The sequence below is a fragment of the Megalops cyprinoides genome, chromosome 13, assembly GCF_013368585.1.
Source record: "Megalops cyprinoides isolate fMegCyp1 chromosome 13, fMegCyp1.pri, whole genome shotgun sequence".
Taxonomy (NCBI): Eukaryota; Metazoa; Chordata; class Actinopteri; order Elopiformes; family Megalopidae; genus Megalops; species Megalops cyprinoides.
In genome coordinates, this window is record NC_050595.1 from 5,390,155 (window position 1) to 5,409,834 (window position 19,680).

The following is a 19,680-nucleotide window of genomic DNA, read 5'->3' on the forward strand; positions in this document are numbered from 1 at the left end:
ATAAAAGGTTTGTTGTGCTGTAAAAAGTCTCACAGCAGAAGGCACATTTTGATCACCCTTATGAAACGCTTGTGTCTCTTTTCGCACTCAGCAGCCTAATACTGCCACCTACTGGATGATATATATACATACAGACAAAGATACCTATCACGTATACAATTTTTTTTTTTCCCTAACAAGTCTTACTTCACACTTTACAGCAGACATAGATCAGAATCGTCAAGTATTGCCACTTTCATTGAATACACACCAAAGGAAGAATTACAGTAGAAAAGCAGGCACAATCTCTATGTACAGTGACGAGGCCAAGGGTTTACAACGTACGGTGATATTTCAAGTACACACAAGTCAAAGTAGTCCTTCCAGCAGTCAATACAAACACACATAAATGTGAGACCAAAGAGGAAGTCTTTGGATAAGCTGTACTTTTCAGAGTTAAGACATCTTCTCTGTATTCAACAGAATACAATAGACGGGTAATTGCCTCTCATATCAGTTGTCTTACAATCCGGCCATTGTTCTGAATTTCAGCATTTCTCATTACAACGCACAACTATCTTTTTGGTGACTGTATACTTTTAAACATATTGGTTTTAAACGTATCAGGACACCTTTGTGGTATGTCCTACTAAGACCACAATATCTAACTAACCATGCAACAGTAGACTTAGAGGAAGATTATTCACACTTGTGTCATCTCAGAATTGCATCAGGAAATCACAGTGTTGACATTGTTATTCTTCACAGTGGTTCATCATCAAAAAAAAAAACAAAACAGTACTGGCATGATTTAAACTGGTCCCACAAATGTCTTAGTGCCAAATTCAGTTCTGGTGATGAAACTTTTAACAGTATACGAAAAACATTACAATAAAGCTATGCCGGCACCAGACAAACATTGCTGTCAGGGCTCCATTATTCAGGCATACATATCCAGGCACAGATAGCTGAGACTGTCCTAAAAGCTACTGCTGCTAAAGGCTTTACACTTCACTTCAGAAACTTTGAAATATCCCTTTCTTCATGCCACACATACAGTATATGTATATATATCTATTTTTTTTGCCAGCCAGGAAAACAGGAAAAGAGCCACAATGTGGCGTTCTAGTTTAGAGATAACAGAGCAGGAAGTAAGTTTCCTCACACTCAGACGTGCAGGAAGTTGGTTCCAGTGCTTTGTTTGCATTTTCGGAGGGGGGGCTAGGAACCCAGAGAGGATGGGAGTCCAGCACTTGGTCAATACGATCTTAGCAGGAACACGTTAGGCTGGCTTCCACATATTGTGTCCATAGTTTATGAGACAAGTCTCCAAGTAGGCAAACCCTCAGCGTGGAGGAAATGATCCACATAAATCGAACTGAAATAAAACAATTGCCTTAGAAATGCGGTTTGCTGAGTCTTGATTACAGAAGAGCAATAATAATAAAGTGCAGAATATTTAGAAAGAGGGTTGGGCATTCAGTCTAACAGCTATGGGGCTTATGACTTAAATCTGAGTAACATATTTAAACATAAGTGCAGCGGTCACTGCAAGGAATAAGGAGTATCGAAGAATAATACAGGTAATGCTTGTGCAAATTGTTTTAATCAGATTTGAACACCACGGTGGAGAGACTGCATGGCTCATAGGCCTGTGTTTTAAGCACTAAGATGGAAGCACAGCTCGCCGCTTGTTTTTATTATGCGGCCCAGTGCATTGATAGGATGACTCATTCTAATATTAAAGGTTAAAGTTGTTCAGAGCACAGTTCAGTCATCTATAGACTTTTCTACTACTTCATGTTTCCTGAGTTGGTTGTAGTATTCTTTTTATGTTGGCCCACAGGGACTGAGGATCTCTCCTCCTTAGTTCATGTGTTGATAAGTCCTGTCAAATAAAATGGGAATTGACTCCTAAGTCCTTCAGTGCCTTACTACCGCTGTTTCCTGGCCTATTGTGGATTTTTCCTGTTGAAAAATGCATTTCAGTCAGCTCACTGATGATACACACCACTAAGCCACTTATTAGCAAATGAGGGAAATAAAAATAAAGACTTCTTTATGGATGCTTTTGTCTCCACAACTGAGATAAGAAGATCATCGTAATATGTTTGCAGTCCTAAAAACACACTGGCAAGGCTAATCTCTTCAATCGCTTTTTAAAATCCATTTTGGGGAGTTATAAATGTCTCACAAGACAAAATCTTCCTTTTGTCTTACTCTTAAAAGTCTGAATTGTGAAAAAGGCCATTAGTTAATCTGGCCATTGAAAAGACAGGACATATTTCATGCATATAAGAGGTGTGTCTTTCTTCATTTTGTGCCATTCTAATAGTCACAGGTGTGCACTTCAGGTGTGTGAAAAAATTAAAAATTTCATAAACTTCACCACTAACACATTTATACAAAACCAATAGCCAATACCAAAGGGAATATGATTTTTAAAAATGTACAACAAACGTTTTTTTTTTTTTTTTTTTTTTTTTGTTTTTCTGTCCTGACAGTATCATGAATGACAATCGCCATGTCTGACAGAAATGTCAGAACTTAGCACCCTCTTCGAGGGACCGGGTCCCGTGAGCGGAAGTGTTCTCGGTCGAAGTCGAGATTGTTTTATCTCTGCCCGCTCCGACAACCGAAACAAAATGGCGGAAGGAAGCGAGAGGCCGTTTCCGCGGGGGAGGCTCTGGGCTCAGTACGGGTAGTCGCTCTCCGAGCCATCCACCCCGTACAGCTCTGCCAGGGTCTTGAAGCGGGGTCCCCAGTCGTTTAGGAAGTCATAGTCGAGGCTAGAGTTGTCGGAGGAGGTGTCCAGTGAGCTGAGGCTGCCGGCCAGTGACTCGGGCCCCTCGTAGCCATAGATGTGCAGGGTGTCGTAGGGGATCCCGTCCCGGTCGTGGTCCGCCTCATCCTTCTTCACCTCGATCATCATGGCCATGTCGGCCCGCCCCGCGGGGGGCTTCTTCACCACGGCGTAGAGCCCCGGTGCTGGCCGGGCGCTGCCCTCGTTCCGGGCGGACGTCAGAACCGACACGTCGTAGCCGTTGGTGTCCATCTCCCCGCCCCCTTCCTCGTCGTACGTCACCAGCTGCTCGTGGATCTCCGAGTTCTTGCCCGACGCCACCATTGTCTCCTTCTGATACCGTTTTCTCAGGACAATGAGTATCACTATGACTGTAAAAAAGAACAGAAATTATGCAAAGATACAAAAATATATCTGCTTCTTGCTAGTCTAAACCATTAGTGTAGTCTGTATGCGGGTTTAAAATACTGGTAAAAGCCAAACGGACTTTTGTTACGACAGATGGATGAGGCATGATTCAGTACGACACACTCTCTCTATTACCCGTGGATTCATTTTATGAGGAATTCGTCTTTACGCACTATTGATCATCCCTTCCTACAGAGTTTGATATTTATTGTCAATGAATGTGGAGTGGAAACTAACTCAGGACCACCTTATTAATGTCATTCTGGAGGCTTTTTTTGTTTTACTTAAATAGAGCTCTGTGCACTGCTGAGTGTCAGTAATGTATATTTGCCCAAGACATCTCTGGCAGCGTTCTCATCTAATATAACAAATGGGTTTCTCCCAGGAAAATGAGACCAGAAGAATATCAAAGAGAATATTCTGCTCAATGGCGTCCATTCCTGGCATTATTTATATTGTTATTTTCTTCCGCTTTATTCATGTAATCAGTTATTGAAGAAAAAAAAGACACAAATAATCCCAGCTTTCTCTTCAAAACATATTTCAGGCAAATGATGTGCCAGCATACTCCGAGACAACATGCATTTCTCACATTTATGATTTATATAACCGTATTTTTTTCTACATGTCATTAATTTTTTATTGTTTTGTTTTTGTTTTTTTTTTATTTTCTGGGACAGAAAGGATAACATAATATATATGGATACTCTGCAAAACAACAATGATGTATTTGAAAACTCAGAAATGTTGGTGAAATTGGTGGAGACAATGGTGAGGTTTAAATAAGTCAGGAATTTAGGAGCATTGTGCCTGAGGCCATACAGGAGCGCCTCCACAGCCCACCACTAATTTGCATTGGTTCACTCAGGTCACATGACCATTGGCTCATTCAGGTCATTTGCTCATTCAGGTCAATCGGGTCACACAGGAAGGGCACATAAACTGCATCATGGCTGAACTTCCACCGAATAACTCATAGCAGAGGAATTTAGAGGTAAAATTATACGCGGTAATTCTGAAAGAGAGAGATGACATAAAAACTGAGGAAATAAGGCACAGAAAGTGAGGTACCAGAACAGAAAATACAGAAAAAGGGACAACTGGGCATAGTGAGGGACAGACAGTGAAAGAAAGAGAGAATAACACATGTGTTAGTCAGTGAGTCAGTGACCCCGCCCACCTGCCCCACCCTGTCCCACCCTGTCCAGGCTGGCAGACTCACCTAGAATGGTGAGGATGCAGAGGAGGATGGCGATGAGGGCGTGTACGCTGACACCCGTTTGGGCGTAGGCCGCCTTGCAGTTCTCCGTGTTCCGGTCTGGTCCGCAGCGGCACAGGCTGACCACGACGGTGGTGGTGCTGGTGAGGGGGGGCTTGCCGCCGTCCGTGGCCAGGATCTCCAGCACGTACTCTCTCTGGTCGTCCGCGTCAAAACCCCCCTGCTTCACCTTGATGCTGGCCGTGTTATCTGGTGGCATAAGACATGACTGCTGCTTAAACCCTCCGAGCAAACTACTGAACCGAAAGCAATTGAGTAAATATCCAGCTGTGTCACACTGGATCCAGGCTCCATCACAATGCTGGAAGTGCTCTGCAGCAGGCCAAGAGACCTTGGACACTGCAAGCAAAACCAACAGCTCGTGTGACAGGCTGGTAAGGAGCAGGTCTTGCAACTCAAAGGTCTTGATTTCCAGGTGGGGCTCTACGGTCGTACCCTTGAGCAACGTACTCAAGCTAAAGCCAAATCCCTTCAGTAAATATCCAGCTACACAAAAGGATAAAATAAGATGAGCTGGATAACGGCTTCTGTATTGTGACAGGGATTGGAATTGGAACTGGGATTAAAAAAAAAACACACCCCTCATGATTTTACGGGTGTCTGTAATGTGGCAGGGATTGGGACTGGAACCGAGATTAAAAGACGCTACCCCTCATGATTTTAATCTTTCAGGGCTTAGTTCCTACCGTTTGACATCACTCGTGAACTCTGTACGATACTTTAGGGCTCTGAGAACTGAAGCTAAAATTATCCTATTTAAAACAATACTGGGAAACGACATTCTTCGCTCAAGATCATGTGGGAGTTCGCATTTGCATATATCCCATTAGCGGACTATTCAGCGCTGGGTTTTAAAAATACATTATCATGGTCTGTGCCTTCTCGATACAAAGCCAATCAAGATTTTTCAAGGGCCTTTGAATACAGGGGGAGAGTGGCCGATATTCCCCAAACCACAGATGAATTAAAATATACAGGGATTTTAATGACTACTAAATCGAGGGACCTCACTTGAGGGACGTGGATTTTTCATCCATGTGCTTATTCTAATGATCACTCATTTATTTCACAGAAACCTTTATCCAGTGAAACATTAGAAATCACTGTGTAGAATTCAACCTGCAACATAATCAGTGGCATACCATGGTTACTAGAGGTAACCAGTAAAAACTAAGTAGAAATAAAAAAAAACAGGTGGTTTTAAACAAGGGTGAACACAGTACTCATAAAAATGAGGATTGACTAATCTTTTTCTCATTGTTCGATATTATGTTTAATTTGGAATCAAAGACCATCTGAAGCATTTTCTATGATACGTAATACTGTTAGTCTAGCTCTCACTACAGAGGTTATGGATGCAGAAGAGCGTTACCTCATCTGATAAGACATGAAGGAGGGGTCTGTGATTAGGGGCTGGGAGCCGCAGGGAGGAAATCCCCAGCCACCCGATGCTGAGAGCATCGTCGCCACATTTAAAATAAGTAATGAAGGCCTGTTGGTTTTAAAAAGCTTGTACGGCATGAATATTTCAGGTCTTTTCGTAGTTTGTTGGAGTTCTCCCTTCCGCTTGGCTACGTGGAGGACACCCTGCCGTCAGCTTGCACAAGAGCGTGATGCATGATGGGGTGCTCATCCTGACATTTCTCCCCCTTGCAAGTTTGACTTTACTTGGTCTTGATTTCCGTATCATTCTGACGCTCAAGAGTCGGTTTCTACGCCCATGGAGGGGACGGCCATTTCCAGGACAGAGGGAAAATGGAGTAGTCACACATTCTTGTTGTGGAGGTGTTTTAAGAGGCCTGTTTCCCCTACCTTTGTTGTCGATGAGTGTAAAGTTGGAGCTTGGTCTGGCGAGAGAGAAGTTGAAACGCTGGGGGTGGTCATCTTTGTCGATGGCCCCAATTGTCCGTATAACCTAGATGGAGAGGGATTATAATTGTAAATTGTGTCCTTTCTTAGATAACCCACAAGAACCCAATCCATAATTCACACAACTCTGTCAGAACTTGATGGTCTAGGGGTATGATTCTCGCTTAGGGTGTGAAAGGTCCCAGGTTCATATCCTGGACGAACCCTTGCTTCATGACATTGACTAAGCTGGGGAGGATAGAATGTAGCATAGTGGTAAGGAGTGGGGCTCATAACCAAAAGGTTGCTGGTTCAACTCCTTGCTGAGGAACTGCAGCTGTACAGTTAGGCAAGATACTTAACCCACAATTGCCTCAGTAAATGTCCAGCTATATGAATGAATAACATGTAAAAATTGTAAACTATGTAAGTCACTCTGGATAACAGTGTCTGCTAAATGACAATAATGTAATTACCATCTGTAAAAATGACCATGGTGAAGAAAAGTATGATGAAGGAGAAGAGGAAGATGATGGAGGAGAAGAAGACCATGGAGAAGAAGAAGAGCTTACCATGTCAGCCGCCTCATTGTGGCACATGTAAATGTTTGTGATGTTGGTCAGCTCTGGAGCGTTGTCATTCACATCAACAACCACCAGACTCACAGTCGCATAGGATTTCAGACCTCCGCAAAAAGATAGAAAGCAGAATACATTATTGTCACCATCCTCAACCCAAGAGTAAACAGCCTACTTCATTTACTGTGAATTCTGAGCGTCCAAACTGTTCAGAGGCTTTCATTCTCCGTGGTTGGGTGTTCTAGGGATTTGGTAATTGGATATACAACCAGAAGGTGTAGATTTAACTCCCATGTACCACCTCACTGATGTACTCTAGAGCAGTGTTTCCCAAACCTCTCCTGGAGTACCCCTTGTCCTGCATGTTTTAGATCTCTCCCTGCTCTAACACAGCTGATTTAAATGATCAGTTTGTTATTAGGCAGCTTCAGGAGTTCATAACGATCATCTGGATCAGCTGTGTTGGAGCAGGGAGAGATCTAAAACATGCAGGACAAGGGGTCCTCCAGGAGAGGTTTGGGAAACGCTGTTCTAGAGCATAGAATAGTTGGTATGTTTTCAATGTTTCAATGATTAAGCAACTAGATTCAAAGCCACAGGGTATTGGTTTGATTCCCATGTGGGGCTTTGCTGTTGCACATAAACTTGTATGTTCTAGTAAATTCCCTCTTTCCACAGCAGATGAAATGTTAAAAGTGAGCTATTGAAGCTTTGGAAATTGTATAAATATTTTATTGTGTGCAAAGAAATGTATTTTCCCCATCTGTAATTTTTAGAAGAAGTGAGAGTGCTTATCTTTCCTTGTCTACCAGTGCTGTGTTTGATAAGTGCTTCTCCCGGATGTCCACTTATCAGCTGACTGCAAGCTGACTATAACCCAATAAAGCAAAAGGGAGGGGACACCATTTTCAGTACCTTGCAATCCCGTCTCCACCGCGGTCACATGGAACGTGTGCACAGGAACAAGCTCCCGGTCCAGCACCTTTGTCGTGACCATCTTGCCAGTGTCTGGGTGGATGCTTATTGGACAGTTTGGGTCGTCTATGGAGTAGCTGTGTGAGAAGCAGACAGCGTTGTCCATAGGTTACTGCGAGACTACAAAGAATTTGAATCATGCTACCAGTAAATCCACTACTGTGAGAATGGATATCATGCCCCAAAAAAATCCAATTTGCTGAAATAACAAATATATTGTCAAAAATCCTCTGGAGTATTTTTTGAACAAGATTCAGTATATTCAGTAATACAAAAATATGTCATTCAGAGGCCCTTAGAGCTTTACTGTATTGACTTCCCTCCAAGGAAGAGATAAAAGTCATTCAGTACAATGATGAATCAGAGAAAGAGTAGACAGCAGACAGCTCTGATGCCATAATTCAGTTTTGGACTGCAACATTACATGGCACATGAAAGAATCTATACCAACTGTCCTTAAGGTAAAAACATAGCGTTTTTTTTTGTTTGTTTGTTGATGTAGTTATCCTTTAAGCACAGCAAAGATTGTGATTCTTTTTTCTTCTCACTGTCAGAGGCTCAGTTTTGAACATTAAAATAACGTCACTGAATGACCACACAGAAGACTGCATTCTGTTGTAAATCAATGAATGAGCCATACAAGGTCAGACACGTAACATGTTATGTTATGAAGACTGCAGAAACCCTGTGAAATGGATTGATGACAAACAACTAAAAAAGCAAAAGCAAAAAAGGCACCTGGGCCTAAGGAGAGAAGCATTAACATGAGAGAAGAACAATTTTACAAACATCTAAAGACTGTTCTCCTAAAAACAAATAGTATTTACAAAAAAGAAAGAAAGAACGAAAGAATTTCTTTAAATGAACCTCAGCAAAGCCTCTGGCTAGATGTACCAACATTTTGAATCCAAAAAATGCCAGCTGTGGCCAAACAAAACAGTTACGCAGAGTTTTATTATCTGGCAGAGCTCCCCCAGGTGCCCTCCAGCTGGAATTTTATGGCGTCCTACCGTATTTTGAGGTTGGCTTTGTCGGGATCTCTGGCTGACACTGTCCCGATCTCGCTGTTGATCCTGATGTCTTCTCGGATGCTGAAGTTGTAAGCGCTCTGGGTGAACAGGGGCGGCTCGTCGATGTCCAGCACGGTGATGACGGCGGTCGCCGTGGTGATCAAGCCCTGCGCCTTGTCGTGGGGAGTTATGAGAGTGTCCTCCTGCAGGGTCACCTCGCACCTGTGCTCCACCTGGGTCTCGTAATCCAGCCTCTGGGAAAACAAACTGGGCAGGTTAGCTGACGAAATGTACACGGTATTCGTCTGAATGTCAGCCGTGGAGATGCTGTGTTAAACTTCAACAGACTTTCTTGACAGAGCAGTGAATGTTATGTGCTTTGATAACATCATGGGATCTTGATATTGCAGACAGTGGGTCATGCTGACTTTCCAGTAACACTGTCACACATTTAAACATTGAGGTTATCTTATCTATATAATTGCACACACACACACACACACACACACACGCACACACACACACACACACACACACACACCATTTTATAATACTTACTCAAGTGGTAAATTACATTGTTTGAGGGTAGCGCAAAACCTGACATTTTGAATGTTACTTTTATTCTAATGGGCCTATGATGTTACTGTTACCCTACACCTTTATTCTCTGACATAATAAAAATTTTGCTTCAAAAAGCATCCATGACTAGAGAGGATGAATACCTGCTTGAGTGTGATTGCCGCATCTCCCCTTGGATTCCTTGTGATCTCAAACGCATCTTTACAGGACTGCAGCTTGAAGCTGAAGATCGGATCTTTATTCTGCACCTCGTCTTTGTCCTCCACGTCCATCACGCCAACTTCAGTATTCTCCTTCTCATCTTCTCTGACCGTAAATCTGAACGCGTCTGTTAAAAGAACGTATAGGATCAAACACCCTTTCAAAAGCTCTGAAAAGAGACATGGTGCTTGTTTTGGAAAGTGAGTGGTGTAGGATGATCTTCCACAAGTTGTTAATGACTGCTATTCCATTTGAATTGTGGACATTGCGTATTATACATATACCCATGTCTATGTTCACTTTCAGCAACATTTCAGATGTTAGTTATATGTGCTAACGCCTGTGGAGGTCTCACTTTTTGTAAAGGAGGCCATGTTGTCGTTGATGTCAGTCACATCGATGGTGACCACAGTGGTGGCGCTGCCCCCGGTGTTCATGCCCGGCATGTCCTTCGCGTGGACCACAATCACGTATGAGCTCTGCTTCTCACGGTCCAGGTAGTTCACCTTTGTCGTAATAGTCCCTGGAACAGAGAGATCCCATTTCCCACAGATGCTCATAGCCAGCAATAACAGATCAGAGTAATGTTACATTACATTACAATCATTTAGCAGACACTCTTATCCAGAGTGACTTACATAGTTTGCAGTTTTACATGTTATCCATTTATACAGCTGGATATTTACTGGGGCAGTTGTAGGTTAAGTACCTTACCCAAGGATACAGCAGCAGTGCCCCAGTGGGGAATTGAACTGGCAACCTCTCGGTTACAAGCCCTGCTCCTTACCACAACGCTGCACTGCTGCCAGTGTAATACATCAAGCTATATCTATTATCTTTAAATATGGACCTCATCTTACCCTGTCCATTGATGTCAAAGAGGTCTGTTCCATTCAGCAGTTTGTAAGCAATCTTTCCATTAGCAGTGGTTGGATCATCTGCATCAGTGGCAGTCACTGTCAACACTTCTGTTCCTGTACCATGAGAGAAAAGGAGGTATTTTTTCACAAACTGTACATTCCCACAACATATACTGTACATCAATGTACCATGCAAGAGACAGGATGCCTAGCATCAAGTCCATTCTGTAAGAGGGTAGATTTATCTGCGAGATCCAGCAGTACCTTGCGGAGACCTCTCAGCGATGGATCCGCCGTATTTCTTTGGAAACTGCGGGCTGTTGTCGTTGAGGTCAGTGATTTGGATTAAAAACTTTGCCTCGGGTTCCACGGTTTCGCCGGTGTCCATGTCGATGAGGTAAGCTGTTAGGTTGTACACAGCTTTTTCTTCTCGATCCAGCTTCCGGTTGGCATAGATGTCTCCTTGCCCGTTCACCCAAAAAATTTTGTCTGCACCTTCTCCTTTAATGATGAATTTTGTACGCTCGCGGTAATTTGTGGACTTCAGCTAGAAAATAAGAACAAAATATATGTATATATTAATGCTTAAAGGTTGCACAGGCCTTTTGTAATGCTATATACTGTGTATATAATTATTATATATATATGTGTGTGTGTGTGTATGTGTGTGTGTGTGTACTATGTCCAATTCAAGCTTCAAATGTAACTGGAAACTAGTGGGCAATCCTGAAAGTCTAAATTGAATTGTTATTAAGAACAAATATACAAGGCCTCTGCTAAATTCTTTTTTGAAGTAAATGTGGTAAGAAGAAAACCTTGGAGGAGAGCTTCCAATATTCCCAGTGTGCAAACCAAAGGTGGGAGAAATAAGGAAAAATCCCTTAACGAAACAGGGACCAGAGTTTGAGAGAGGCCTTTCTCCTACAGTCTAGTACAGTACAGTAGCTGGGGCCCTACTGAAAACGGGTCCCCCAAATGATTCTGAGACTGAGGAGACACTGTGTGGACCATCCTTGTAAAAACCCAGGAGGATGTTTCCAGATGTCCCCAGATGCTGCACTGGAAGCATGCCTCTGACATTGTGTGATGCCAAGACGTGTATCAAACAAGCATGTCCACGGGTGTGCGGTCCTATCCAAAAGGCCCCTGTGTCCACGGGTTTTTTTGACCAACCAAGAAATTAACCACAGAATTAATCTGATTATCATCCATTGTATGGTATTGGAATGGCATTCTGATCTTTGAAGTGGGCCCTTCCAGCTTGTTATTTTAGCCCTGCTCTTATTATAGCAGATGACATATCTCTGTTATTAGTACATAGTTAAACGTAGTTTCAGGCTGTTTAAAGACAGTTGATTTGGTCAAGGTGCTGTGCGAACACGCAGGTAAATCCACATGCTCCCCCCATCACAGATAGCTGATAACCTTTTATGAAGCCGCCAGTGTTAAGCCGTTTTACCTTTCCCACGTAATGCGGTGGTGGGTCGGATTTCTCTTCCTCCATGAACAGAAAGTTCCACTGCCAATCCCGTTTTTGTCTCGCCAGCACCCGGCCAGGGGCTGTGTGTTCCGCTGTTGTCGTGGCGATGCTCAGGGCGAAGGCACACACCCCCATCCACATCACCAGCCCCATCATCTGCCTCGCTGCAGGCCGTCCCATGCTCTGTGGCTGGGGGAGGAAAAAAGAAAAAAAAAATGTCCATCTACACCCAACTCCCTTTAATTTAACATCAGGTAACTGCAAACTGTTCTGTTGTATAGAATGCAGCTCCAAATTTACTTGATCTTGTTCTTTGCATACTCTGGTTCAGTGCATATCACCACAACAGCCCACAGGCATGCGGTTGTCAGAAGTATACTGTGTCCATATTGAAAACATTGCTCCCAGCACACCACAGCACCTCAGCTATATAGCTGAGAGGTTTAAAATGGTATCAGTGTGATGCTTATTACTGTGCTGATATTCAATCAGAAAACTAATGAGCAGCTGTTTGAAATAATGTGAGAGTTATGGAGAAAATGAGGTATGCCAAAGACCCATTGTACCTATCGCCTCTCTATTTGGTTCTCAGAATTAAAGAGACTGAGTTGATGGGCCGGTTCAAAATGAATCAGGCTCACACCAGCATAACATTATTTACAAGTCTTCAAATCAGAACGTCCCCACTTTGGCGCTCAGCTTGCTTTAAATTATTGTGTGGTGGCTGTGCTGGTTTTTTTGTCATGCAGCAGCACCAATGTGGATGAAATCAAGGGATTTCTTTCAGGGCTTAATGTGCAAAGGAGGAACTTGCATTGTTTTTGAGGCGATGTTTAATCTGAAAGTACTTCCCGTTTCAAAGGCTCACTGCTGATTAATCATTCAACTCTGTATTAACACATTAGATCATTGCACAGCTCTTTTATTGCATGGTACATAGTTGGTCCTATTTTAATATCACCTGTTTACACCTTCTCATTTTATGCACATAAAAAGATTAAGTCTCAGAACTGTCTCAGATATACAGTATGAAATTATCAGGTGTGAATTTTGTGAATATTTTGAATTGATTCAGTTGCACATTAGATAGTCTTTGGGAATAGTGCATTGTTGTTGAAAATAATGGCAATGTAAAGTACATTAGTATTGACCTTAAAGCTTGACCAATTTTGAACAATTGGAGATCTGAAAAATTTATTGTGGGATAAACTTCTCATAAAAGCAGCCTAAAATATTACCATTAAAGACTGAATGCTTTAGCTTGGCTGGTCCATTTCAGTTGAGTCCCACCAGAAGATGCTAAAATGTAGTGGATTATAATGTCTGAGTGCTCCCTAAGTGCATAATCTTGGTACTTCATTCAGATTGTTTTTATATGAAATTTAAAATGCTCCTTTCTCACTCCTCAGTAACAATAGTTTATTGTCATCCCTAGGAATAACAGGAAGGAGGACTTGGCAGACCACACATTTACAATCAAGAATCTGACTTTCCTGGGTCATTGTCCTCTCAACCCTCCTCCCAGAAAGACTAAGAAAAGAGAGTATTTTCAAAAATGAAATCCACCGTGACTATGAGGTCACGTGACTTTAAAAAACCCTAAGAAACAAAGGTGGAAATATTCCTTGTGAAAGCATGTTATTTCACCCTATGCTAGTTATCTTAAAGCTGCTCATTTGCTTATGAATGCTTTATAAAGTCTTATTATTGTCATATTCATGAAGGTGTTACAGATGTTTTATGAAGGCCTTATAGAGCTACACATTCATGATATATAAAGTATATATATATAAAGTTACATTTTATTGAAAGCATATGGGTTTTTTCACATTGCTTGATTTCTATGACCTGATTTAAGTGTAATAGCCTTTCCACTGGTGAAAAACTTCAAAGGAATATTATCTTGTAAGTCATCTTCCACGTGTATTTTATATCAAAGCCAAACTGATTCATAATTGCCATTTCACACGAATGTTACATGGATGTTACCATGGTTGAATGTTGTAGGGAGTTAATGGCTTCCTCTAAGGCTTTACACCACATTACATTATTGTCTTTTTGCAGACTCTCTTGCCCAGAGTGACTTAGATAGCTTACAGTTTTTTTTTTACAAGTTATCCATTTGTACAGCTGGATATTTACTAAGGCAACTCTGGGTAAAGTACCTAGACCAAGGGTACAGAGCCAGTGCCCTAGTAGGAGAACCGAACCAGCAACCTTTAGGATACGAGTCCTGCTCCTTATCACTACGCTACACTTACCACCCTTTAGTGTGGCCCCTAGATCAGTCTAATTTTGGTGCTGCTGTATGAGTCTGACTCTTATCGCCAGGATCACGGTGCGAGTCAGGGGACGTTATCAGGGGCAGGAAGTGTAAACACAATACCCCTGGGAAACAACACGCGCGTTTCAGATGTGGGGTCATCATTACGCTAATGCGGCTGTTTGCCCACACCCTTCCTGCCATTGAACTGCCACCCACTCCCACTCCCCGTCTCCTTCTCCCCCTACCATACAAGGGTAACACGGGCACCATCTTGTAAAAACACCTCACAGTCATACAAATGTCTGTGTACAATATGGGTGTCCTTATAAGTTCAACCGAATAAAAATGTATTTTCCACATAAAATAGACGAGAAAAACATCTATGAAAAAAACTGAGCCATTTAAAAAAACCTGTATAACATGTATAAAAAAGAATCAGATGCCATTTGCTGACCTTTGTTCTGGGGCTGAAATTCCTTGCAAGTGACCTTGTTGTATTCATTGTGCTTCAAAGCTCTTGTGTCTGAGTGCACTGAGATGTTTTACTTTAAGCTACACAAAAACCATAAAATGTTTTTCAGTTGTATGGATGTTAAATATCCATAATTTTAAGTGAAAGAAACACAACACTGGGCAATCCTTCACGTCCTTGTCCCTTGGCAGCACAACATTTTCAGGGAATTGGGTCTTTCATAGACAGCTAAGATTAAAAAGCTTGCAAATAAGAGAGATGTTTTCTAAATATGGTCTGGATTACCAAAATCGAATAAATCCTATTGTTATTTTGGTAGTAGGGCAGCTGATTTGACTTTCGGGTCTAGTGGCCTTTATCATTGGGGCTAACAAGAAACACCCAGTGATTCCATCAAAAGGACCTAATATCATGCGCGGTGTTAAGAAATTAATAAATAGCTGTAGCTCCGAAGAATCAGGTCAGGGTTAGACCATGAAAGGGGGTCAAAGCAGGTCAGAGAATTCTTGTTAAAAATAATAGCGTTAGATATTATTGTGTCTTATACATTGCATACACAACGCGCCAGTAAGCAAATCCAATCAGGCAGCGCATTTGGTAATACACAGATATTTTAAGCCCTTGTCTGTCCCTTTGTAGTTCTCGCTACATATATATCCGCTGTCAGACTTCTGAAATTCAGATGTGCTTGTCTGCTCCACTAGCCATCATACAGATAAGACACATCAGATCAAATTCCGTTGAATCAAAAACAGTCGCAGTTCTTGAGGCAAATGATGGAATATTTTATGAAGATTTACAGTGGCACGGCCTGTGCTATCTTATGCGTTCTGGAACAAACGAACTGTTAGTTCTCAGTAATAGCGGGTCAGAAGGAAAAGATTTCCCCATTACCATGGGTAGGTGATGAGATGAATGAGGCAAATCAGACATTGCTGGTCTTTCTACTCTGTTCTACACAAATCCTTGATATGCGTTTGGTTGTTAATTGCTACTGATGTACATCACCAATAAAATTGCTCCATTTGTCAGGCATTTGCCTTTATGAATGTTTTAAAGGATGTCTTCTTTTCCAGAAAAGATGCCATTGTCAAACAAAGAACAGGAGAAGAACAGACGAGCTAAAAACCACAACAGCATGTATGTATGCAGCAGTCTCAACCAGCGTCATCTGTCTCAGGCCATCCAGCAAAATTTACAGCTCGCTGTATATCTTTGGACCCCCAGTGCTTGGCAGTCGAATTTTACCTTGCTGCTAACGACCACTGCACAAAATGCTTTTTACTCTCTTGACATGGTGAATGAATGCTGTGTGGCTTTAAGATTAAATGTGTGTAATCACAGAGCTGCTTTCCTGAATCTGCCCACTTACTCTGACTGACCGGGAGAGAATGGGGAGACAACGCTGATTGCCTCCAGTAAACCTTTCGCACTCTGCTACTGAACTAAAACATCACATACAAACAACAACCAATGGCTGAAAGGCTTTGTGTGTATAAAGGAAGGTGTGTTGTGCTGGACTCTGAAATCAGGTCAGGACGATTGATAAAGACATCTTATTTCTCTGAATAAAAGGAGCACGAAGAAATGGGGTCTGATGGCATCTAACCGCAATGCACTTTGTCCTCAGCTTTGAGTGATAAGTTGAAATGTTGATCCCATATTTTGATTCTACTATTTGAACTTGTAACATTTAATTTTTTTTACATAAGTAACCACTGAACCCTTAAATATATAAATAAATCTCAAATTTATCAAAGGAGAAATTGTGAGATGGAAATTTAACAATCACCATTATGCTTATGTGAATAAAAAGTTCTATACCTAAAATTGTTTACATGTCAAACATACCATTATAGAATCGTAGCTCAACGTGTCTACTGCAGTATTTTTTGAAAATTAACCCCAGGGACAGTGTTTGATTGGGTGTAGTGATGCTTCACAAATCAGTGCTGTGAGGTTCACTAACCTATGCTTGGCATATCCTGCTAAATATTTACCCTAGGGTTCATTTTCAAACACTTACACACGTCATTCCTGAAAATTAATTTCAAGCCCCGAATAGATGTACATATAGAATTATAAACACATGTTAAGCTATTGATCATTTGTCAGAGAAGGGCCCCAGGCATGCCTGAAAACTGCGCTTCGCAGTATTAAATTGCTCCTCTCCTTGGAGAGCGATCATGCTGTGTATTTGTTCAGAGTTAGCGTTTCAGGCAGCTGTGGAACAACCTGCCACCATTATATAACTGGACAGATGTGCAGGAGGCATTAGAGAAGCAAGAAGAAAGAGAAGTGCTGCGATATTTTAATTTCATCCTTTGAATATCGGGATATGAATTCTGCCCAGAGCTTAGTCACACCTCCAAAATCCATTGGAAAAAAAAAAAAATTTAAATTCACCCTCAGCCACCAAATCTGGATTATGAAACCGTTTAACATTTAAACTGAAACATGCCCCTGTCGAGAACACAAATTGTTAAATCAGTTCCATCTGAAAAAGCACTTCCTTTTAGTCTCGTAAATGTCTGTGTAATATAGTCCATTCATAAAAACAACAACAGCAACAACAAAAACACAACTAAATGAAGAGGTTTTGAGGCAAACATTCAACAGACAAAGGTATCATCATTAAATTCCTTACCTTAACCTGTTTTGGAATAGGCTTCCTTATAATTCCGTTCTCAGCGCTATGAAAAAGAAGAATCAGATGCTTGATGGAGGAGGCTTATGATCAGCTGTGGTACAGTGCAATCAGTGGCTGCCCCAACGCTGCTACAAACCTGACTGAGCTCAGATCAGTGGAGTCAAGATTTCCACAGCCGTTCAGGAACGAGAGTTCAGCCCTCCACCTCCCCTCCCCCCCCCCCACCCCTCCACAACCCTTGCAGCACGCTTCCTGTTACCGTCCCCACTCTTTTCCAACTTACCGACCAGGGTGGAGGAAGTCAGATAAACGCTGCCTGATTGCTGTTTAAAGACACTCCTCTTGTGGGGAGCAGAGGCAGGAAAAATCCCTTGTATGGCAGCACGATCCTCGGCAAAGCAGCTGGCGGGCGGCAGCAGCGTGTAAAGGAGCTGACGGATCGCGGCGAACACGCCGGAGCCGAGCGAGAAGCGTTCACTTTTCTGCTCTTGCCTCCGTGAGGAAAACACGAAAAGAAGGAGAGAAAGAGGAGATATTCATTATTCATACCTATGGGATAAAGATTATGATAAACAGGTTATAGACGCTAATCCCGTGAGATTTCCCCCCATAGTGGTATTAAATTTTTCAGGAAACAGCGGCGTATCTGATAAAGAAATCTTGTCTAAGCCGGTAAGTGAGATGAGCGGGTTTTTTTTTTTTTTTTTGCAACCCCTCTCCATGTCCCTGGAGCATCATCTGTAATTTAGGGAATTGCCCCAGAGATTTGTGGGTATTCCGTCCGAGCTCCTCTTGCCCGCTGTTGATATGAGGGGAAGCAGATTAGCTTGAAAGACTGTAGAAGCTTATTTGACAGGAGACTCGAGTAAAACCCACCAGAGAACAGAGAGAGCGAGGCTGTCTCTTTCATGTTTGTCTGTTTGTTTTCTTACAGCAATCATTTATATTATGATTTTTTTTCCTTGGCCCCTGACTACAGACAGCCTCCAGACTGTCAAATCAACAACAAGAAAACCAGCCTATTCCCTTCGCCGCTCCTTACTGTTATAGGCTTCTGTTTGAAGCCATACCTGCTTTGTCTCACAGGGAAACACATAACAGTCGGTTTTGAACGGTCACAAAGAAAAAAAAAAGGTAGGCTTTTCACAATAACAGGGGCAGTAGCACACAGAGATGGCTTGTTCAGATAAGGACCTGTCTCTTGTGATGCATGTGCAGTGGCTTTTGCACACTTCCAAAGTCCCTCCTGTCAAGCAAATGGGCTTCCAATGCCCCTCACTCCTAATCATGGCCCAGAGTGGACAGATATGGATGTGGTTACCCACAATGCCTTTTGCTGGACCTGGCAAAACATGCTGTGTAGAAATAGGCTTTGAAAAGTATGCACAGGTGGGAGTGGTCACAGGCAGACTGTTTGGTTGGACATACAGCACCAAGCATTTATAAATTTGCTGTTTGTCACTTTTATTTTCTGCATGCACTTGGTATCTCCAAATAAACCCTTTCCCTGGAGGTAATTTCCAAATATTAACTGACATTCTTCAAGAAAACTTGTTACATGGTCCAAAACGTGTTTCACAGTCCTATTAGGAGTAAGTGTTAAAAGAAAACTGCTTATATTGGATTTAAGAGCAGCAGTAGTTAGCCTTAGTTTAAAGCCTTTTTCCAGGAACCACATTGAGCTTTGATGAACTAATGATGACCTCCACAAATGCCTAAAATTGCTCTCGCAATCAGTATTCCTCCACTTCTGCTTGTCCAAGTCACTCGCACATAACGGCCTCCCCACACATTTTTGGCAGTGACTGAATGAAGCCACCCTCAAAACAACTGTCCCTCCATCCCTCCCTCCCTTTGTCACAGTGTGGCTGACTCCCTCTGCTGAGAAGGGCAATAATGACATATCACTTTCAACAGACAAAAAGGTCTGCAAAGGGAGTCACAAACCATGAAGGAGGCTTGCTTAATTCTTGTTTGTTACAGATTCACCAGTTCAGCCTGACCTCAACAGCTGTGATCACAGGAGCTGCAACATCAACAGCAGTGATTTTAATACGGTGCTGGCATTTTTAAAATCACACAGCCAAAGAGAAATTAAAGTTTCTCCCTGCTCTGAGTGATGACTCTCATGATAGTCACGTCCTTTCATCATCTTAAGGGACCTACACGATACATTACGCTATCATGACCGACAACTTAACTAGACTGACATCAAAAATATCCTTTGGGATCGCCACATGCCACTTTGCACAGCGCAACCCCATGAGTGGGGCATGCTTTACAAATGCCTCG

At 42.2% G+C, this 19,680-nt stretch overlaps 1 protein-coding gene across 1 annotated transcript; it reads right to left on the reverse strand.

The window, feature by feature from the left end:
* On the reverse strand, positions 1-17,548 carry cdh5 (cadherin 5). Its single transcript, XM_036543559.1, has 12 exons — positions 17,386-17,548; positions 11,980-12,189; positions 10,785-11,067; positions 10,521-10,634; positions 10,016-10,183; positions 9,603-9,787; positions 8,881-9,134; positions 7,811-7,947; positions 6,890-7,002; positions 6,282-6,384; positions 4,413-4,658; positions 1-3,153 (listed from the first exon to the last, which is right to left on the reverse strand). Exons 2-12 carry the CDS (start codon positions 12,178-12,180, stop codon positions 2,672-2,674), a joined length of 2,286 nt encoding a protein of 761 aa, XP_036399452.1. The 5' UTR covers positions 12,181-12,189; positions 17,386-17,548; the 3' UTR covers positions 1-2,671.
* Between the last annotated feature and the right edge of the window lie 2,132 nt (positions 17,549-19,680).